This window comes from Oncorhynchus mykiss, chromosome 13, assembly GCF_057628025.1.
Source record: "Oncorhynchus mykiss isolate SJ-2025 chromosome 13, ASM5762802v1, whole genome shotgun sequence".
NCBI lineage: Eukaryota > Metazoa > Chordata > Actinopteri > Salmoniformes > Salmonidae > Oncorhynchus > Oncorhynchus mykiss.
In genome coordinates this window covers 16,115,446-16,138,679 of record NC_143034.1, presented here as the reverse complement: position 1 = coordinate 16,138,679, position 23,234 = coordinate 16,115,446, and the positions used below count along the sequence as shown (strand labels likewise).

The 23,234-nt window shown below is 40.6% G+C and overlaps 1 protein-coding gene across 2 annotated transcripts; it reads left to right on the top strand.

Annotated features, from left to right (window-relative positions):
- The first annotated feature begins 296 nt into the window (after positions 1-296).
- On the top strand, positions 297-22,658 carry LOC118936458 (sialoadhesin). 2 transcript variants are annotated; one of them, XM_036948329.2, is made up of 22 exons: positions 297-396; positions 768-845; positions 1,088-1,435; positions 1,553-1,768; positions 1,921-2,241; positions 4,123-4,338; positions 7,248-7,589; positions 7,926-8,177; positions 8,260-8,538; positions 8,700-8,975; positions 12,377-12,640; positions 12,935-13,207; positions 13,384-13,647; positions 14,167-14,439; positions 14,612-14,881; positions 16,905-17,174; positions 17,291-17,554; positions 19,396-19,659; positions 19,834-19,924; positions 20,005-20,068; positions 20,172-20,397; positions 22,025-22,658. In XM_036948329.2, the coding sequence occupies exons 2-21, from the start codon at positions 791-793 to the stop codon at positions 20,367-20,369; spliced, it is 4,800 nt and encodes a 1,599-aa protein (XP_036804224.2). In that variant the 5' UTR covers positions 297-396; positions 768-790; the 3' UTR covers positions 20,370-20,397; positions 22,025-22,658. The 2 variants fall into 2 exon arrangements, with proteins under 2 accessions (XP_036804224.2, XP_090051544.1); XM_090195418.1 differs by having other exon boundaries at positions 20,172-20,418.
- Positions 22,659-23,234: the final 576 nt, after the last annotated feature.

Below are 23,234 nucleotides of genomic sequence, written 5' to 3'. Positions count from 1 at the left end.
TGAAGAATGTAATTAACGGGCTATGATAAAAAACATGCCTCTGGGGTCAAAATGACCCCAGTCGGTAGTATGAGGGTTGACCATGCACATTCCAGTCAGCACGTTGTATTGGATCTGTATAAAGACCACATTGAAAATGGGCTGCATTTTGCCTCTTGAATTTTTTTTTAGGCACAAATGATGAAATGCAACCAGCTATGTGGTCACATTTTATATTTAGATACAGAAAATACAGTACATATTTTTTTCTGACATGCTGTTGATGCGTGTTATTGTCTTAAATTCCTGACTAGGCTACTTTAAAAATGTGTCAATCAACCACAGAACACTTCTTGTTTCTATGCCCTGCTACACCAGTAAGTTGACTCACTGTACAATACCTCTCCCCTTCACTCTGTAAGTACGCTACAGTATATTATATAGTTTAGTTTTTTTAAATGTTATTGTTATTATCATTGTTATTATTTTATGTTTTAGCCATAAATCACATGGTACGACTTACTGAATCATTTAACTATTTGTTTAGTTTTGACCTGTGTTTAGGTTGTTACATCAGGGCCAGTATCATGAAGTGTCTCAGAGAAGGAGTGCTGATCTAAGATCAGGTCCCACCGGTCCATAAAATAATGATCTAAAAAGTTAAACTGATCCTAGATGAGCACTCTTAGTCTACTCTGAGACACTTTGTGAATATGGACCCTGGACTGTTTTAATGGATCAGGTGGAGTTATTCACCAGCTATAGAGTGAGTTGTTTATGTTTCTAAGACTGCAGGGTGGGAGATAAAACAATGGTCTTGAGAACAGCAGGAAGTGTGTTGGGGGTCTTTCTCTGGTCTGTAGCAGGTATGGTCTCATTCTTTACTGTTTTAGTAATGTTATCTTAATGTTATTCAGTTGTATTCAGTGACATCGTCTGTTAGGCTTTTATCTTTCACACCTCACTGAGTGATGCTTATGTGTGGTTTTCACACTCAACTCAGAAACTACAGGACGGCAACAAAGTGTGGACAAACCCTACTGTCAGTGTAAGCCAATAGACTTTTGCTTAATGTAATATCCTTGTATTGTGTGACTGTGTGTTTCAGTTGTACTGGGTCAGGATGGCTGGAGTGTTACATACACCCCTCAGAGTATCTGTACCTTGAAGGGGTCAACAGTGGAGATGTCCTGCTCTTACACATATCCTAGTGGTTATATCGTCACATCAACCTTCTGGTTCACTAAAAATGATGCTGAGGGGAATCCTGTTAGTCTGAGTGATGACGCAGACTACAAAGCTCGTGTGACGTATCATAAAGATAACAAGAATGACTGCACTCTGAGAATCACAGACCTGAGAGAGAGTGACTCAGCTACGTACAAGTTCAGATTCATAACAGATCAGACTGGAGGGAGATTTACTGGCAGTCCTGGAGTCACTCTGTCTATCACAGGTACAGTGATATTCTTCTATCAATTTAGTTCTGGAAATTGTAGTGTTTTGTCTTCAAAAAAGAAATGTCATGTGACTAGAAAAGATGTCAGATGTAATGTGTTGTGATCTCTTACAGATCTGCAGGTGAAGGTGACTCCTTATTCAGTTGTATCAGCGTGGAAGACACTGACTTGCACCACCTGTGTTCTGACTGGTAACCCCACCTACATCTGGTACAAGAACGGACAGATAGTAACGGACAACACTTCTCCCTATTCAGTCTACCCTGATGCTGCAGACAGCTACTCCTGTGCTGTAAAATCCAATGAGGATCTCCACACTCCTGCAGTGTGTGAGTATGGATTCAACTCAGTATTCTAGTAGAACGTTTCAAGTATATCTATTCTGTCTCCTAAACAGTCAGCCAGTTATCTAACATAACTAACACAGGATTATTGCAGCTCATGATTGTATAAGTAATATCCTCTTGTCATTGTGTTTCAGGTGTTCAGGATCAGAGCTGCAACAGAGTAACTTATACTGACAATAGTATCTGTGCCTTGAAGGGGTCATCAGTGGACATATCCTGTACTTATTCCAGTTATCATCCGATCAAAACAACATTCTGGTTTAGAAGTGATAAGTCGGCCCCTGAGGACCTAACCAGAGACCCAGAGTATGCAGGTCGGGCCCTGGAGAGCCTTCCCTCCATCCTGAGAATCACGGATCTGAGAGAGAGCGACTCAGCTGAGTATAAATTCACATTCAACACACAGATCTCAGGATGGGGGTACAGCTTCCCTGGAACAACTCTGTCGGTCACAGGTAAAACTACACTTACAGAACATTATGAAATACTGGTAATACTACACTTACAGAACATGATGATATACTGGTAATACTACACTTACAGAACATTATGAAATACTGGTAATACTACACTTACAGAACATTATGATATACTGGAAATACTACACTTACATAACATTATGATATACTGGTAATACTACACTTACAGAACATTATGATATACAGGTAAAACTACACTTACAGAACATTATGATATACTGGTAATACTACACTTCCAGATCATTATGATATACTGGGAATACTACACGTACAGAACATGATGATATACTGGTAATACTACACGTACAGAACATTATGATATACTGGTAATACTACACTTACAGAACATTATGATATACTGGTAATACTAAACTTACAGAACATTATGATATACTGGTAATACTACACTTACAGACCATTATGATATACTGGTAATACTACACTTACAGAACATTATGATATTCTGGTAATACTACACTTACAGAACATGATGATATACTGGTAATACTACACTTACATGATGATATACTGGTAATACCACACTTACAGAACATTATGATATACTGGTAATACTAAACTTACAGAACATTATGATTTACTGGTAATTATACACGTACAGAACATTATGATATGCTGGTAATACTACACGTACAGAACATTATGATATACTGGTAATACTACACTTACATTATGATATACTGGTAATACTACACTTACAGAACATTATGACATACTGGTAATACCACACTTACAGAACATTATGATATACTGGTAATACTACACTTACAGACCATTATGATATCCTGGTAATACTACACTTACAGAACATTATGAAATACTGGTAATACTACACTTACAGAACATTATGATATACTGGTAATACCACACTTACAGAACATTATGATATACTGGTAATACTACACTTACATGATGATATACTGGTAATACTACACTTACAGACCATTATGATATACTGGTAATACTACACTTACAGACCATTATGATATACTGGTAATACTACACTTACAGAACATTATGATATTCTGGTAATACTACACTTACAGAACATGATGATATACTGGTAATACTACACTTACATGATGATATACTGGTAATACTACACTTACAGACCATTATGATATACTGGTAATACTACACTTACAGAACATTATGATATACTGGTAATACTACACTGACAGAACATTATGATATGCTGGTAATACTACACTGACAGAACATTATAGAATACTGGTAATACTACACTTACAGAACATTATAATATACTGGTAATACTACACTGACAGAACATTATGATATACTGGTAATACTACACGTACAGAACATTATGATATACTGGTAATACTACACCTACAGAACATTATAGAATACTGGTAATACTACACTTACAGAACATTATGATATACTGGTAATACTACACTTACAGAACATTATAGAATACTGGTAATACTACACTTACAGAATTGTATAATATACTGGTAGTATTACAGAACATTATGATATACTGGTAATACTACACGTACATAACATTATGATATACTGGTAACATTATTCTATAGTGTAACTACTTTATCTCTAGTAGCATTGGGGCGGCAGGTAGCCTAGTGGTTAGAGCATTAGACCAGTAACTGAAAGATTGCTGGGTCGAATCCCTGCGCTGACAAGGTAAAACATCTGTTCTGGCCCTGAACAAGGCAGTTAACCTCTGTTCCCTGGTGTCATCATAAATAAGAATTTGTTCTCAACTGACTTGCCTAGTAAAATAAAGGTTACATAAATACAAATGAGGTGGAAATATTGAGGGTTGTTCTTTTCTGTTTTTATTCTCTCCTCATTCAGGTCTGCAGGTGAAGGTGACTCCTGACACAGAGGGACAGAAGACACTGACCTGTAGCACCACCTGTAATCTGACTGACAACCCCACCTACATCTGGTACAGGAACGGACAACGTCTAGATGAGCCCACTTCCCTGCAATACTCTGTCAATAATTCTTATTCAGACAGTTACTCCTGTGCTGTAAAAAGCCATGAGGATATCCAAGCTCCTGCAGTGTGTGAGTGTGAATGCAATTAGTTCTCTACTTAACAAGTATCAATCATTTAAGGCCAACGAGAAGGGACAAATTAAATAGAAATGACAACGTCATACACTCTTATAAAATAAGGATACAGTATTTTTCCCTGGGGTACAAAAATATAAAAATACACATAATGTACCTTCAAATGATCTCACATGGTACTGTTAGGTACCTTTTAGGGTACATGTGAGGATAAAGAGTTTATTGATACATTTTTGTACCCCATATTTCAAATATAAAGGTACAATAATCGGTAATACTTTACTTTATCAAAAAATAAATATTGACCATACTAAATTATCATTGTAATTGCGCACCTATTGATGTCAGACATGCACCTAACCCGATGCTCTGTTGCTGATGACTGGGATGATTTCAGCAGCAGGATAAGACACCCTCTTTTGACTGATGACTGACATAAGGGCATGAACGTGACAGGCCTATCTGGCTGATATGATTCTGATGGTCATAATGCTTCTTGACAGTGTCATAAAGTGTATTTTCTTAGTCCAAGTGACACAGGATGGTCGTAATGCTTCCTGACAGTGTCATAACATGTTTTTTTTTATACAAGTTATCTAAAATATGATGGAAAAAAACATGACTGTAATTAATTCATTACAATAACAAAGGATTTAAGAGACAAACTCTCAAATGAATGGAAACTTCTTGGCAGGGATTTTTTTTACATGTAATAAATGTTACTGTAGGTGCCATAACCAGCCATAAAGTAACGCAATATATGTCATAAAAGGTGTCAATATATGCATCATGACAGTGTTCTCCATATTATGACAGGTTATGTCAGCTGTTATGACATAATAAGGCATGGTTATCACTGTGTCATAGTGTTAGGACAAATCACAATGCAAGCCAGCTTTTTCAGAAATCCCGGTTGGAAGATTTCTGAAACGGATGAAAAGTTGTTAAAATCTGGGAATTTGGGGAAAGTTACTTGATTTTTTTGAGCTTACTTGCAGGCCTGATGTGGCCTGTTAACCACGAATTTCAAGCCACTGTAGTAGAGTAAAACTAGTCCTCAAAATAAGGCCTCATGAGATATGTAATGTATTGTCATGAAGAGTTTCATTTGAATAATATACGCCTAGGAACTCAGGACTGAAAATGTACGAATTCAACAACCATGTCTCCGTCACTAACAAGTAACTCTACAATTCACTCAAACTGGATAATTATATTGGAGGCATGGCTTAGTGCGTGCATGCTGTTCAGATAGTTATTTTTGGCCACCCATGAGTGGAAGTGTTGTACCAGTTTAAGTGATGTATGGTAGAGGTACAGTTTTGCCACAGACAAGGAACAAATAGCTTTGCAATGCTTTTGTACCTGTGGCGAAAGGTACAATCTGTGTTATAAACTGGGGTACAATCATGTACAGTACCAGTCAAAAGTTTGGACACCTTCTCATTCAAGGGTTTTTCTTTATCTGTACCATGTTCTACATTATAGAATAATGTAGGCATAAAGGCAAAGGGTGGTTACTTTGAAGAATCTGAAATATAAAATATATTTTGATTTGTCTAACACTGTTTTTACTACATGATTCCATGTGATATTTCATAGTTTTGATGTCTTCACTATTATTATACATTGTGGATTAGTAAAAAGAAAGAAAAACCCTTCAATGAGTAGGTGTGTCCAAACTTTGGACTGGTACTGTACCTATAACCAGTGGTGGTTCGAGCTTGTATGGCACCCTGGGTGACACAAATATAAAATCATAACATTTAAAACTATATAAATATAAGAAATACATACAAAAATAAGTAACAAATACAAATAGAAACAAATTGTAGTATTTAAATACAAATAAAAAGAGAATCAAATTATTACATTATTACCCTGTTGCTAACAAAAAAACACACACATATAACTAAATTGCATAAATCCTATATCACACAAATACACAAATAGAATAACACACTTATAAAGAAGAGAACCTGATTATTACACTATTGAACTTCAAACAAGAAACACACAAACTAAATGACACAACTAAGTGCATTACGAATTGCATTAGTACTGTACAAAGTTAGAGGTGCGTAACTCCGACCAGGTTAATTGACCCACAGTCCCACACGGTGACATGATATCATTGACCCACAGTCCCACACGGTGACATGATATCATTGACCCACAGTCCCACACGGTGACATGATATCATTGACCCACAGTCCCACACGGTGACATGATATCATTGACGTGACATGCGAATGTGGGATAGAAAACCGATCGCTCAAATGTCACTATTCCAATTATTATTTTCGTTTTTTTGTTTTGTGCGGGTTCCCCGTGCTGCCCCCAGCAAGATGCTGCCCCGGGCGGCTGCCTTGAGGTTTTGAGGTCCATTGTGTAGAAAATAATTTAATAAATCAAGGCTTTGATAAACAGAGGGTACACTGGTGGCACCTGCTGGTCCAAATGATTTAGAGCAGCTAAATTATTATTGTTGACGCCCCACACCACATATAGCATATGCAGTGTAGCCTTTATGTCTTCTACCAAACCAATACCAAACTAACCTGGTGGTTGTTTGACGAAACGAAGGTTTGGACGTCATTGATCATGTGCTTCTGATAAAGTGATACAGGCATTCGAAATACACCGCTTAGCTATTTCTACACATGCCTCGGAGCTTTGGTATCAAACGTAACATCACCACCTATAACTAAAAGTAGAAAGGAAGACCTTACAGGGCACCACCCCAGAGACATGTGTTTGTACCCTTTTAGCAACAAATCTAAACCTTTATTTCTGAGTGTAGACATATGTCTATATTTAATTTTAAATGAACCTGTCCAACACATCTATAACATTGAGTCTCATTATGGTTTCAGGAATTGATCAGTTGCATTTTGTTTCAGGTGTTGTGGGTGAGAGCTGTATGAATGTGACTTACACCCATCAGAGTATCTGTGCTTTGAAAGGGTCAACAGTGGACATATCCTGCTTTTACACACATCCCAGTTGGCATAACGTCACAGAAGTGTCCTGGTTCAGCAAATGGGAGTCTGGTGTCACTAAAGACCTGAGCCTGAACCCAGAGTATGCAGATCGTTTGGAATACCAGCGACAAACAGACAAGGACTCCACTCTAAAAATCACAGACCTGAGGGAAAGAGACTCAACTGAGTACAAGTTCAGATTTAAAACAGTTCATGCAGAATGGGGATATACCTTCTCTGGAACAACTCTGTCTGTCACAGGTGTGTACTTTATACTCTACACTCTTAGAAAAAAAGGTGCTATGTAGAACCTAAAAAGGTTATTTGGCTGTCCTCATAGGATAACCCTTTGAAGAACAGTTTTGGGATCCATGTAGAACCCTTAGGGTTCTACATGGAACTCAAAATGGTTCTACCTGAAACAGAAAAGGGTTCTACCTGGAACCAAAATAGGGTTATCCTATGGGGATAGTCGAAGAACCCTGTTTTTCTAAGACTGTATACATGAACTGATTCATGTTTTATTTATCTGGTCCAATAACAGGAGACAATAACCAGAGAAAATATGTAATTTACTCCTTATTCACAATCTTTCAGGTCTGCAGGTGGAGATGATTCCTGCCACAGTGACTGAGGGACAGAGAGTGACACTGGACTGTAGGACCGTCTGTACTCTGACTGATAACCCCAACCCCTCCTACATCTGGTACAAGTTAGGCCAGCGCCTCACCGACCTAAATAACAGCCTGATCCTCAACCCAGTCAGCAGTGAGGATGCAGGCAGATACTCCTGTGCTGTAGAAGGCTTTGAGGATCTCCACTCTCCTGAAGAGACTCTCACTGTCAAATGTGAGGATTTTTATTGTATTCTTTACTAAATAACATCACTTAGGTCCTTACTACATGTGCTTACACTCTTTCTGTCATTCAGATGGCCCAAAGAACACACTGGCATCAATCCATCTCTCTGATGAAATAGTGGAGGGCAGTTCAGTGACTCTGACCTGCAGCAGTGATGCCAACCCACCTGTGGACAAATACACCTGGTACAAGAAGATTGGAGCCCACTATCAGTCTTTCTCCTATGGGAACACAGAACTACAGCATGTCTTCAGTCACATCCAGTCATCTGACACTGGGGAGTACTACTGTGAAGCCCGGAATGAGATGGGGACAGACAGGTCTGAGTCTATCAACATCGATGTGAAATGTGAGTAAAGTACAGCTCAGTGTTGAAATGTTGGAATCAGTTTAAATGTAAATGAACCCATAAAGCATAGCACAGCCAACATTGGTTCCTTTGAATGTTTTGTCTAAGTGAATCATCGATTGGATAGTTATTTGACTGAACTCATGTTTCTTTTACACCAGACGGCCCAAAGAACACCTCAGTGTCAGTCAGTCCCTCTGGTGACATAGTGGAGGGCAGTTCAGTGACTCTGACCTGCAGCAGTGATGCCAACCCACCTGTGCAGAGTTATGCCTGGTACAAGAATGGAAGTGTCTATCAGAGTATCTTCTATGGGAACACAGAACCACAGCAGGTTTTCAGCCAAATCAAGTCATCTGACACTAGACAGTACTACTGCTGGGTCTCGAATGGAATTAGTACAGACAGGTCTCCATCTTTAGACATCGATGTTAAATGTGAGTAAAACAAGAGAGTTGCTCAGTGTTTGAATGTTAGCCTGGGTAAGAAAAGGGGGGAGGGGTGGGTGTCTTTGTTAACAACAGCTGGTATGTGTTCTCTAATGTTAAGGAAGTCTTTCTCGCCTGAGTTAAAATACCCCGAGCTGCAGACGATACTATTTACCAAGAGAGTTTTCTTCTATATTTTTCGTAGCTGTCTATTTACCGCCACAAACCGATGCTGACACTAAAACCACACTCAACAAGCTGTATAGGGCCATAAGCAAACAAGAAAAAGACCATCCAGAGGTGATGTTTCTCATGGCTGGTGGTGTCCAACTAGAGGCGTCAAAACTCTGTTACCATTACTTCACACACAGAAATGCATACAAGGCTCTTCCTCACCCTCCTTTAGGCAAATCTGACCATAACTCTTATACTCCTGATTCCTGCTTACAATAAAAAACTCAAACAGGAAGTTCCAATGACGCGCTCAATACGAAAGTGGTCTGATGAAGCGGAAGCTAAGCTACAGGACTGTTTTGCTAGCACAGACTGGAATATGTTTCAGGATTAATCTGATAACATTGAGGAGTTTACCACATCAATCGTCGGTTTCATTAATAAGTGCACCAGCGACTTCATCCCTACAGTGACCGTACGTACATATCTCTACCAGAAGCCATTGATTGCAAGCAACATACATACTGAGCTAAAGGCTAGAACTACCCCTTTCAATGAGTGGGACACTAATCCAGATGCTTATAAGAAATCCTGCTACTACCTCCGCCATCAAACAGGCAAAGCCTCAGTCCCGGATGAAGATCGAATCGTACTATGTCGGCTCTGACACTCGTCGGATGTGGCAGGGTTTGAACACTATCACGGATTACAAAGGGAAACCCAGCCACGAGCTGCCTAGTGACGTGAACCTACCAAATGTGCTAAATACCTTCTTTTGCTCACCATGAGGAAAGCAATACTGAACCATACATGAGAGATCCAGCTGTTCTGGATGACTGTGTGATCTCGCTCATAGTAGCTGATGTGAGTAAGACTTTTAAGCAGGTTAACATTCACAAGGCTGCCGGGCCGGACGGCCGTGGGGCTGAGAGCATGCGCGGACCAGCTGGCAAGTGTCTTCACTGACATTTCCAACCTCTCCCTGACCCAGTTTGTAATACCTACTTGTTTCAAGCAGACCACCATAGTCCCTGTGCCCAAGAACCCCAAAATAACCAGTCTAAATTGTTATTACCCTGTAGCACTTACATCTGTAGCCATGAAATGCTTTGAAAGGCTGGTCATCACTCACATCACATCACATCCCAGACACAATGGACGCACTCCAATTCGCATACCGATCCAACCGATCCACAGCTGACGCAATCTCTATTGCACTCCACACAGCCCTCTCCCACATGGACAAGAGGAACACCTATGTTAGAATGCTATTCATTGACTACAGCTCAGCGTTCAACACCATAGTGCCCTCCAAGCTCATCACTAAACTCAGGACCCTGTGACTGAACACCTCCCTCTGCAACTGGATTGTATACCTCCTGATGGGCCGCCCCCAGGTGGTGATGGTAGGTAGCAACACAGCCGCCATCCGCCTCAACACAGGGGCCCATCATGGGTGAGTGCTTAGTCCCCTACTGTACTCCCTGTTCATCCACGAACGACTGCATGGCCTCACACGACTCCAACGCCATCATTAAGTTTACTGACGACACAACAGTGTTAGGCCTGATCACCAACGACGATGAGACAGCCTATAGGGAGGAGATTAGTGACTTGGCAGTGTGGTGCCAGGACAACATCCTCTCCCTCAATGTGAGCAAGACAAATAAGCTGAACGTGGACTACAGGAAATGAATTGCCGAGCACGCCCCATCCACATCGACGGGGCTGTACTGTAGTTGAGAGGGTCAAGAGCTTCAAAATTCTAGGTGTCCACATCACTGTAAGTAATTAACATGGTCCACACACACCGACACAGTCTTGAAGAAGTCACGACAAATGAAAAGATTTGTCATGGACCCTCAGATCTTCCAAAGGTTCTACAGCTTCAGCATTGAGAGCATCTTGACTGGCAGCATCACTGCTTGGTATGGTAACTGCTTGGCATCCAACCACAAGGTCCCTGCCATTCAGGACCTCTATACCGGTCAGTGACAAAGAAAGGCCCTACAAATGATCAAAGACTCTGGTCACCCAAGTGATAGAATGTTCTCATTGCTATTGCATGGCAAGCTCTACCGATGCACCAAGTCTGAAACCAACAGGATCCTGAATAGTTTCCACCCACATGCCATGAGACTCCTAAATACTGTAGTTAACCAAATAGCTATCAGCATTGACCGTTTTTGCAGTCTTTTGACTCATCACATTCGCTGCTGCTACTGTGTATTTTCTATCCCGTTTCTTATTCAATTTAACCCTGCATACACTATATATGCTTAAGTATGTGAACACCCCTTCTAATTGCTGAATTTGGCTATTTCAGCCACATCCATTGCTGAAAGGTTTATAAAACAAACATTGGCAGTAGAATGGCCTTACTGAAGAGCTCAGTGACATTAAACATGGGATGCCACCTTTCCAACAAGTCAGTTTGTCAACTTTCTGACCTGCTAGAGCTGCCACGGCCAACTGTATGTGCTGTTATTGTAAAGAGGAAACGTCTAGGAGCAACAACAGCTCAGCCACTAAGTGGTAGGCCACACAAGCTCACAGAACGGAAAATACTTACGCTACAGCATACAATGACATTCAAAATGATTCTGTGGTTCCAAGTTGGTGGCGACAGTTTGGGAAAGCCCTTTCCTGTTTCAGCATGACAATGCCCACTTGCACAAAGTTAGGTCCATACAGAAATGGTTTGTCGAGATTGGTGTAGAAGAACTTGACCGGCCTGCACAGAGCCCTGACTTCAACCTCATCGAACACCTTTGGGATGAATTGAAATGCCGACTGTGAGCCAGGCCTAATCCCCCAACATCAGTGCCCAACTTCACTAATGCTCTCGTGGCTGAATGGAAGCAAAACTCCAACATCTACTGGAAAGCCTTCCCAGAAGAGTGGAGGCCTAGGGACTATAAAGTGGAGGTGGTTCAGTGAACTACGCTTGCATAATGAGAAGCCTAACCCTTACCTGAAGCTTACAACCATTCGCTAATACCTAGCTTTTAGTGCAATGGGCTAACACAGTCTTGAGACGCGAAGACAACCAGTGTTTAGCATCTGGTTGGTCACATAAAGCACCTTTCCAAATGTGTTTATTTTAAGGTTTTGACTAGTTAATGTTCTCTGACCTGTCAATGTCATGTTCTCTTTGATTCGTCTGATAACTGATGCAAGGTCTTGATTGCACTATTGTCACATGATAACCCCCTCCACACATTATCCCTTACCAGATGCCCCCAAAAGCACCTCTGTGTCAGTCAGTCCCTCTGGTGAAATAGTGGAGGGCAACTCTGTCACTCTGACCTGCAGCAGTGATGCCAACCCACCTGTGGACAAATACACCTGGTACAAGACGAATGTGACCTCACCAAAAGCATCAGGACAGAGGTACAGCATCACTAACATCATCTCTGAGGACAGAGGAGAATATTACTGTGAGGCTGAGAATATATATGGACGTCTCAACTCTTCCCCTGTATTTGTGGACGTTCAGTGTAAGTACATCTTTAACGTTTTCCTCATACTTGTAAACTGCTAAAATTATGACAAATCAAGAAACATTTTACTATACAACATCCACATCTGTCAATATGTATTTTCACAATGTGAATGTAATTATTTCTAACTGACCTGTAAATCTGCTGGTTTACCTTATTCACTAAATCTAATATCTTCATAAAGCCAAGATAAGTTCTACACTTGTTGTATTCGGTGCATGTGACAAATAACGTTTGATTTGATAATACTATAACCAAGATGTTAATGACTTTATATTGAACCTTTGTCAGATGACCCAAAGAACACCTCAGTGTCAGTCAGTCCCTCTGGTGAAATAGTGGAGGGCAGTTCAGTGACTCTGACCTGCAGCAGTGATGCCAACCCACCTGTGAAGCGTTATACCTGGAACAAGAAGAGTGGCCATCAGTCTGTCTCCTATGGGAACACAGAACCACAGCAAGTCTTCAACCAAATCAAGTCATCTGACAATGGAGAGTACTACTGTGAGGCCTGGAATGGGATTAAAACAGGGAGGTCTGAGTCAATCAACATCGATGTGAAATGTGAGTAAAGTTCAGATCAGTGTTGGAATGTTGGAATCAGTTTAATGAAATCAATAATTTTAACTGAATTATACTAAACAATAATCATAGCCCAAATCTCTTTATTTTAATGTTTTGTGTAACTGAGTAATCTTTTGGATAGTTCTCTGACTGAACTAATGTTTATTTTACACCAGATGGCCCAAAGAACATCTCAGTGTCAACCAGTCTCTCTGGTGAAATAGTGGAGGGCAGTTCAGTGACTCTGACCTGCAGCAGTGATGCCAACCCACCTGTGGACAAATACACCTGGTACAAGAAGAACGTAACCTCACCAAAAGCATCAGGACAGAGTTACAGCATCACTAACATCATCTCTGAGGACAGAGGAGAATATTACTGTGAGGCTGAGAATAAATATGGACGACTCAACTCTTCCCCTGTATTTGTGGACGTTCAGTGTACGTACATCTTTAACGTTTTGGTCATACTTAAACTGCTTAAATAATGATGAGTCAAAAAACATTTTAATATACACATCTCTGAATATGTATTTTCACAATGTGAATGTAATTATTTCAAACGGACCTGTACGGACTGGTTTACTTTATTTGGTAAATCTAATGTTCTCAGAAAGAAAAGATAATATACAGTACAAGTCAATAGTTTGGACACACCTACTCATTCCAGGGTTTTTTATTTATTTTTACTATTTTCGACATTGTAGAATAACAGTAACGACATCAAAACTGTGAAATAACACATGGAATATTTTAGTAACCTAATTTATTTTTTTTACAAATCAAAATGTATTTTATATTTGAGATTCTTCAAAGTAGCAACCCTTTGCCTTGATGACAGCTTTGCACACTCTTGACATTCTCTCAACCAGCTTCATGAGGTATTCACCTGGAATGAATTTAAATTAATTAATAGCTGTGCCTTGTTAATTTGTGGAAATTATAATGGTCTTTTATCAGATGGCCCAAAGAACACCTCAGTGTCAGTCAGTCCCTCTGGTGAAATAGTGGAGGGCAGTTCAGTGACTCTGACCTGCAGCAGTGATGCCAACCCACCTGTGAAGCGTTATACCTGGTACAAGAAGAGTGGCCATCAGTCTATCTCCTATGGGAACACAGAACCACAGCAAGTCTTCAACCAAATCAAGTCATCTGACACTGGAGAGTACTACTGTGAGGCCTGGAATGGGATGAAGACAGGGAGGTCTGAGTCAATCAACATCGATGTGAAATGTGAGTAAAGTACAGATCAGTGTTGGAATGTTGGAATCAGTTTAATGAAGTCAATAATTTGCATTAATCCTAAACCATATCATAGCCCAAATCTCTTTATTTTACTGTTTTATGTAAGTTAATAATCTTTTGGATAGTTCTCTGACTGAACTCATGTTTTTTTTTACACCAGATGGCCCAAGGAACACTTCAGTGTCAGTCAGTCCCTCTGGTGACATAGTGGAGGGCAGTTCAGTGACTCTGACCTGCAGCAGTGATGCCAACCCACCTGTCCAGAGTTACACCTGGTGGTACAATAAGAATGGAGGTGACAATAAGAGTATGACAGGACCACAGCATGTCTTCAACCAAATCCAGTCATCTGACACTGGAGAGTACTACTGTGAGGCCTGGAATGGGATGAAGACAGGGAGGTCTGAGTATATCGACATTGATGTGAAATGTGAGTAAAGTACAGCTCAGTGTTGGAATATTGGAGAAACTAACATCTAAAATGTATCAACCATTTGAACGACATTGGTCCTAAAGTCGAGCATAAGGCTGTTAGTCCTAGATTCACATTGGTCCTAAAGCAGAGCATAAGGCTGTTAGTCCTAGATTCACATTGGTCCTAAAGCAGAGCATAAGGCTGTTAGTCCTAGATTCACATTGGTCCTAAAGCAGAGCATAAGGCTGTTAGTCCTAGATTCACATTGGTCCTAAAGCAGAGCATAAGGCTGTTAGTCCTAGATTCACATTGGTCCTAAAGCAGAACATAAGGCTGTTAGTCCTAGATTCACATTGGTCCTAAAGCAGAGCATAAGGCTGTTAGTCCTAGATTCACATTGGTCCTAAAGCAGAGCATAAGGCTGTTAGTCCTAGATTCACATTGGTCCTAAAGCAGAGCATAAGGCTGTTAGTCCTAGATTCACATTGGTCCTAAAGCAGAGCATAAGGCTGTTAGTCCTAGATTCACATTGGTCCTAAAGCAGAGCATAAGGCTGTTAGTCCTAGATTCACATTGGTCCTAAAGCAGAGCATAAGGCTGTTAGTCCTAGATTCACATTGGTCCTAAAGCAGAGCATAAGGCTGTTAGTCCTAGATTCACATTGGTCCTAAAGCAGAGCATAAGGCTGTTAGTCCTAGATTCACATTGGTCCTAAAGCAGAGCATAAGGCTGTTAGTCCTAGATTCACATTGATCCTAAAGCAGAGCATAAGGCTGTTAATCCTAGATTCACATTGGTCCTAAAGCAGAGCATAAGGCTGTTAGTCCTAGATTCACATTGGTCCTAAAGCAGAACATAAGGCTGTTAGTCCTAGATTCACATTGGTACTAAAGCAGAGCATAATGCTGTTAGTCCTAGATTCACATTGGTCCTAAAGCAGAGCATAATGCTGTTAGTCCTAGATTCACATTGGTCCTAAAGCAGAGCATAATGCTGTTAGTCCTAGATTCACATTGGTCCTAAAGCAGAGCATAATGCTGTTAGTCCTAGATTCACATTGGTCCTAAAGCAGAGCATAAGGCTGTTAGTCCTAGATTCACATTGGTCCTAAAGCAGAGCATAAGGCTGTTAGTCCTAGATTCACATTGGTCCTAAAGCAGAGCATAAGGCTGTTAGTCCTAGATTCACATTGGTCCTAAAGCAGAGCATAAGGCTGTTAGTCCTAGATTCACATTGGTCCTAAAGCAGAACATAAGGCTGTTAGTCCTAGATTCACATTGGTCCTAAAGCAGAGCATAAGGCTGTTAGTCCTCGACTCAATCAGTGTTAATCGGCGACAGCCGACACTCACATAGCTGGTGTTTTGGCGGTGTCGGAGGTGTAACTGCATTGTAGCTTTCTAACTGGTGAGCAGCTGCTCTTGATCATTATCATGAATACCTACCCATCCCAGCTGGTCTTGATCATTATCATGAAGACCTACCCATCCCAGCTGGTCTTGATCATTATCATGAAGACATACCCATCCCAGCTGGTCTTGATCATTATCATAAAGACATACCCATCCCAGCTGGTCTTGATCATTATCATAAAGACATACCCATCCCAGCTGGTCTTGATCATTATCATGAAGACCTACCCATCCCAGCTGGTCTTGATCATTATCATGAAGACATACCCATCCCACTCCCATTAGAAGTTCACAACGAGAATGGCAATATAGAAATAATGACGCTCAAATTAAAATCATGAATTAAAATAATGATAATTTCTATCAGCCTAATTGAGGTGTAGATTACATCTCACATTCCAGTGTTCCAACTTGTAAACAAAACTGCATGAGATTTCCCTTAATGGGACTCTGTGCAGCCAATGACAATGTGCTCTTGAGGTATATTGCCCGGATTTACTTGTGGATTTGACAGCTCTAATGCAGTTCCAACTACTACACCGCCAAAACAACCGCAATGCAGGTGTCGGCTATCGCAGATGTCATAGAATCTAGGCCTTAATGCATTTTTTAAAAATTATTTACTAGACGGTCCAAAGAACACCTCAGTGTCAGTCAGTCCCTCTGTTGAAATAACGGAGGGCAGTCCAGTGACTCTGACCTGCAGCAGTGATGCCAACCCACCTGTGCAGATTTACATCTGGTACAAGAAGAATGGAGCTGAAACCTCAATTAGACATTCTGGATGGAGTTACAGGATCACTAACATCAGCCCTGAGGACAGAGGAGAATACTACTGTCTGGCAGTGAATGAAGTTGGATGCAAAAGATCAAAGCTTGTTCCTCTAAATGTTTTGTGTAAGTATTGCAGATCCTCTCCATCTTGTACTCGTGTGGTTTAACAGATATATTTAAAAAACTCAAAATGAAAGTATTGTGACACAACCACTTTGGGACATTCATCTTTCTATCAGGTAAACCAAAGACCACCTCCGTGTCAGTCAGTCCCTCTGGTGAAATAGTGGAGGGCAGTTCAGTGACTCTGACCTGCAGCAGTGATGCCAACCCACTTGTGGACAAATACACCTGGTACAAGAAGAATGGAGCTTCACTGAAAGGATCTGAAAACACCTTCCTCATCACCAACATTAACTTGGAGGACAGTGGAGAATACTACTGTGAGGCTGAGAATGAATATGGAGGTCTCAACTCTTCTACAATTTATGTAGATGTTCAGTGTAAGTACACCTAACCATCTCATCTTTTGATGAGAGAATCACACATCTTTATATTTCACTCATAGAATAAACTCAGCAAAAAAAGAAACGTCCCTTTTTCAGGACTCTGAAAAATAAGATAATAAGATAATTCGTAAAAATCCAAATAACTTCACTGTAAAGGGTTTAAACACTGTTTCCCATGCCTGTTCATTTTTTTAAATTGTACCTTTATTTAACTAGGCAAGTCAGTTAAGAACAAATTCTTATGTTCTGAAGTTCCTGTTCAGGGGCAGAACGGGGCAGAACGACAGATTTCGTACCTTGTCAGCTCGGGGGTTTGAACTTGCAACCTTCCGGTTACTTCCAACAACTTCCAACACTCTAACACTCTAACCACTAGGCTACCCTGCCACCCCAATGAACCACAAACAATTAATGAACATGCACCTGTGGTATGGTCGTTAAGACACTAACGGCTTACAGACGGTAGGCAATTAAGGTCACAGTTCTGAAAACTTCTGGACACTAAAGAGGCCTTTCTACTGACTCTGAAAAACACCAAAAGAAAGATGCCCAGGGTCCCTGCTCATCTGCGTTGTCATGCCTTAGGCATGCTGCAGGGAGGCATGAGGACTGCAGATGTGGCCAGAGCAATAAATTGCGATGTCCGTACTGTGAGACGCCCAAGACAGCGCTATAGGGAGACATGACGGACAGCTGATCGTCCTCGCAGTGGCAGACCACGTGTAACAACACCTGCACAGGATCGGTACATCCGAACATCACACCTGCGGGACAGGTACAGAATGGCAATAACAACTGCCTGAGTTACACCAGGAACGCACAATCCCTCCATTAGTGCTCAGACTATACGCAATGGGCTGAGAGAGGCTGGACTGAGGGCTTGTAGGCCTGTTGTAAGGCATGTCCTCACCTCACATCACCGGCAACAACGTCGCCTGTGGGCACAAACCCACTGTCGCTGGACCAGACAGGACTGTCAAAAAGTGCTCTTCACTGATGAGTCGCGGTTTTGTGTCACCAGGGGTGATGGTCAGATTCGCTTTTATCGTCAAAGGAATCAGCGTTACACCGAGGCCTGTACTCTGGAGTGGGATTGATTTGGAGGTGGAGGGTCCGTCATGGTCTGGGGCAGTGTGTCAATGCATCATCGGACTGAGCTTGTTGTCATTGCAGGCAATCTTAACGCTGTGTGTTACAGGGAAGACATCCTCCTCCCTCATGTGGTACCCTTCCTGCAGGCTCATCCTGACATGACCCTCCAGCATGACAATGCCACCAGCCATACTGCTCGTTCTGTGTGTGATTTCCTGCAAGACCGGAATGTCAATGCTCTGCCATGGCCAGCGAAGAGCCCGGATCTCAATCCCATTGAGCACGTCTGGGACCTGTTGGATCAGAGGGTGAGGGCTAGGGTCCTTCTCCCCAGAAATGTCTGGGAATTTGCTGGTGCCTTGGTGGAAGAGTGGGGTAACATCTCACAGCAAGAACTGGCAAATCTGGTGCAGTCCATGAGGAGGAGATGCACTGCAGTACTTAATACAGCTGGTGTCCACACCAGATCCTGACTACTACTTTTGAGTTTGACCCCCCCTTTGTTCAGGGACACATTGTTCCCTTTCTGTTAGTCACATGTCTGTGGAACATGTTCAGTTTATCAATCTCAGTTGTTGAATCTTATGTTCAGACAAATAATTTTACGTTAGGTTTGCTGAAAATAAATGCAGTTGACAGTGAGCGGACGTTTCTTTTTTTGTTGAGTTTACCTCCAAGTTCCATAATTCTCCTCATGTAAAACACTGTTTTAAAACACTGTATTGGTTCATATTGTCCACCAGATGGCCCAAAGAACACCTCAGTGTCAGTCAGTCCCTCTGGTGAAATAGTGGAGGGCAGTTCAGTGACTCTGACCTGCAGCAGTGATGCCAACCCACCTGTGCAGAATTACACCTGGTACAAGAATAATGTAACCTCACCAGTATTGTCAGGACAGAATTACAACATCACTAACATCAGCTCTAAGGACAGTGGACATTACTACTGTGAGGCCAGGAATAAAATAGCATCTGAGAACTCTACAGCTCTGAGGATCATTGTAGCAGGTAAAGGTTCATCTTCAATATGCAAAATACACAATTACATGTTTCAATCTAATCTAAATTTGGCTTATTACACTTGACTTTTGTGTTGGCTTATACGATTCCCAAGCCTTTAATGTGATTTTCTTTTCAGTTTACAACATACCATGTACTCATATCATTTATATTTTATTATAGGGAAACATACCTCAATTAAGACTGCAGCTGTAGGAATCATAATTATTGTTCTGGTTCTCATACTCTGTCTCTCTGGCTTCATGTGGTTCAGGTGAGTGAACATTTAGCTTTTTAACACTCTGATTTGTTACTAACTTCATTCATCATTAGTTAAATGAATGTCCAAAACAGGAAGAAGGCATCCAACTCCACCTCTGGCACAATAGAAACAAGAGATACAGCAGATGAGGGACAGGTGAGTCCGTTGGAATCAGAAGATGACTGTGATGACTGTGTATTCTTGGTGGAACTGTGTATTCTTTTTTCTACTCATGTTGTCTATACTCTTTCCCCATCAGGGAGACTCTACTCTCCTTTATGACAACGTCTTAGGCATGGCCATGCAGCAGAGACAGCAGTCACCGTCGAGTCAGGATGACGTTCACTACACCAGCGTCCACGTCTCTCCCTCCAAAAACCCGGAAGAGCTTTGTGCTCCATCGTGCAACTGCCTCAACCCCAGAAACAGGACAGAGATGTCCAGTACACTGCTGTGAAATTCAACCTCCCCAGTGCTGCCACTTGGTGAGCATATTCTGCATTAAGGTCATTCATATGCTGCGGCTTATTGTAGTAGATGTCATCAATAACCAAAACAGTGACCTCTAGTGATGCCATTTCCAACTTCTTAAGGATCGGCGTTCCGTCAACGGGACAGTTGTAAATCATGCAGCGCATTATATCAAGATCACCGATTTTAGAGTAACAACAAATGTCGGTACATAGAAGTGTCTTTTATAGACTGAAAGCCTTCATTCTTGTTAATATAACTGCACTGTCCAATTTATAGTAGCTATTACTGTGAGAAAATGCCATGCTATTGTTTGAGGAGAGCTCCTAACAACTAAACCCTTTTTTCAACGCGATAGGTTTTATAAATTCACCTCTGAAGGTGAAATGTGTACTTACATTCTGAAATCTTGCTCTGATTTATCATCCCAAGGGTCCCAGAAATAACATGAAGTGTCATTTTGTTAGATAAAATCCTTTTTCATATCCTAAAAAGGTCCATATAGCATACAATATCGATTTATTTTATTTCCACTTGTTCAATTTGTAAAGAAAATAATCTGTGAACATCTCACCCTAAACGTTGTTTGAATGAGTCAAATCACGTTCGTAAATATTCCTCAGAGATCCTAGAAGGTAACAAGATTCTACTATTTCATTAGGGGTCTAGTATATCCTATAGGACACCATATTTGGTCACGTGGGCGGCCATCACTTGAACAACTGTACGTTTGTTAAATAAGAACCAATCAGGGTCAAAAAAAGCTAGCTAGATAGCCAATGAGCTGGGCTTTACGGGAGTATCCAAAAACCATGTATATGTTGTAAAATGTATCTTCTAACCTTGTACGACAGCATGCCTTTTAATTTTGGACAAAAATTATAAGGATAATTCAGAGTTATGATGTTATGAAAACTGGTTGTTTTGCAGATGCTGAACTTATAACATGGCTACTAATACTTGGAAAGCTAAATCAAAGTCCAAGCATTCAGATTTGACGATATTCTTTGCAGAAAAATGGAATATGAATGCGAACGTCTCCTTCACGATTTGCTCAAATGTACCTGGGGACAGGATCAGTCATAGTCCAAGTTATCCATCTGAAACTTTGCACACACACTGCTGCCATCTTGTGGACTCTATCGGAATTACAACCAGAGTGATGGATTTAACAGTGACATTTCTCTTGCATTTCAAAGATGGTGGTAAAAAAAACACTGGTTGGTGTTTTCTTTGTATTTTCTTCTACCAGATCTATTATGTTATATTCTCCTACATTCAATTCACATTTCCACAAACTTCAAAGTGTTTCCTTTCAAATGGTACCAAGAATATGCATATCCTTGCTTCAGGGCCTGAGCTACAGGCAGTTAGATTTGGGTATGTCATTTAGGCGAAAATTTAAAAAAAGGGGGATATCCCATAATATTGTAAACTACCAACCCAATAATGGACAATGACGGAGGGATGTGATGATGAGTTTGAGGAACTGTTCTCAGTGCGTTCCAAATGGTACCCAATTCCTTCTTTAGTGCACTACTGAGCGCTATAGGCTCTGGTCAGAGGTAGTGCACTATAAAGGGTATAGGGTGCTGTCATTTGGGACAAAGATTTGCATAATCTCTGTTTCTCTCTCCTCAGACTCACGGCGGCACAAGCAGCTGAGGAGGACACCTCTGAGATCTACAGAACAGTCAACAAACCCAGAACCAAGACCACCTGAACACAACAAAACCAAGAACACCTGAACACAACAAGCCCCAAACCAAGAAGAACTTAAAACAACAATCCCAGAACCAAGAAGACCTGAACACAACAAACTGTTTTTAAGAAATGTTTGCAAAAAACTAAACAACTGAAATATAAATTTACAGAAGTATTCAGACCTTGGTTGATGCGCCATTGGCAGCGATTACAGCCTCGAGTGTTCTTGGTTATGATGCTACAAGGTTATACATTTTTTACAGCAATACATTTTGTTTCATATGTCTGTTACGCAAATAAATTCAATTCATTTATATACACTTAATATAAGTTTGCTAGATTTAAAAAAAATATTTGTTTCATTGTTTTTTATCACAAAGTTATAGCACAATTTTGACTCAAATTTAAGGAAATAGTTATTCTTGATTCAATGTTTCTTATTAATTTTATCATTTTTGTTTTTTACTAATGTGTGAAGTGTAAACAATCTATCATAAACTTCATTGTCATTGTTTTTACCTTGTTATGACAGTATTTTCAGTGGAGAGAAAATTAAAAGCTTTTAAAATCACAATCTTGTACTGTACATACAGTAACTACAAATAATACATTTACATTAGTTTGTAGAGCAATAGTGGTTTATTCACCTTCATAATCATTATTTCCATACAAAATGTACACACACACTTTCAGAAGAAGCAAAGTCCAGCTCCTAGACACACAACCAGTTCCATAAAATATTATGTATTGTCATTTTTTTAAATGCAGACACAATATGACTCAATAAACCGAGACAGACAGACAGACTTGTATGCATGGCAGGTCTAAAAAAAAAAAAAATTTGGCCAAATACTCAGTCAGCTGAAGACACCTCTTTCACACAAAATGGCCGTTCAGACTTTCGGTATCGCTGAACAATGTCTGCTTTATGTAGCTAACAAGCTTGCTGGGATAGCTAGTTCACTAAATTCAAAAGCCACTCCCACGTCAACTCTTAATAACACAGTATTTTTACATGGATGCTTTACTATTTATTTTTAAACATTATTTTACCTTCAATTTTGTGTATATTCATTGGTATCTTTATCTACTGCCATATTCTGTTTGAATCTTGTTTGGTTAGGCAGGTAGCCTAGTGGTGAGAGTG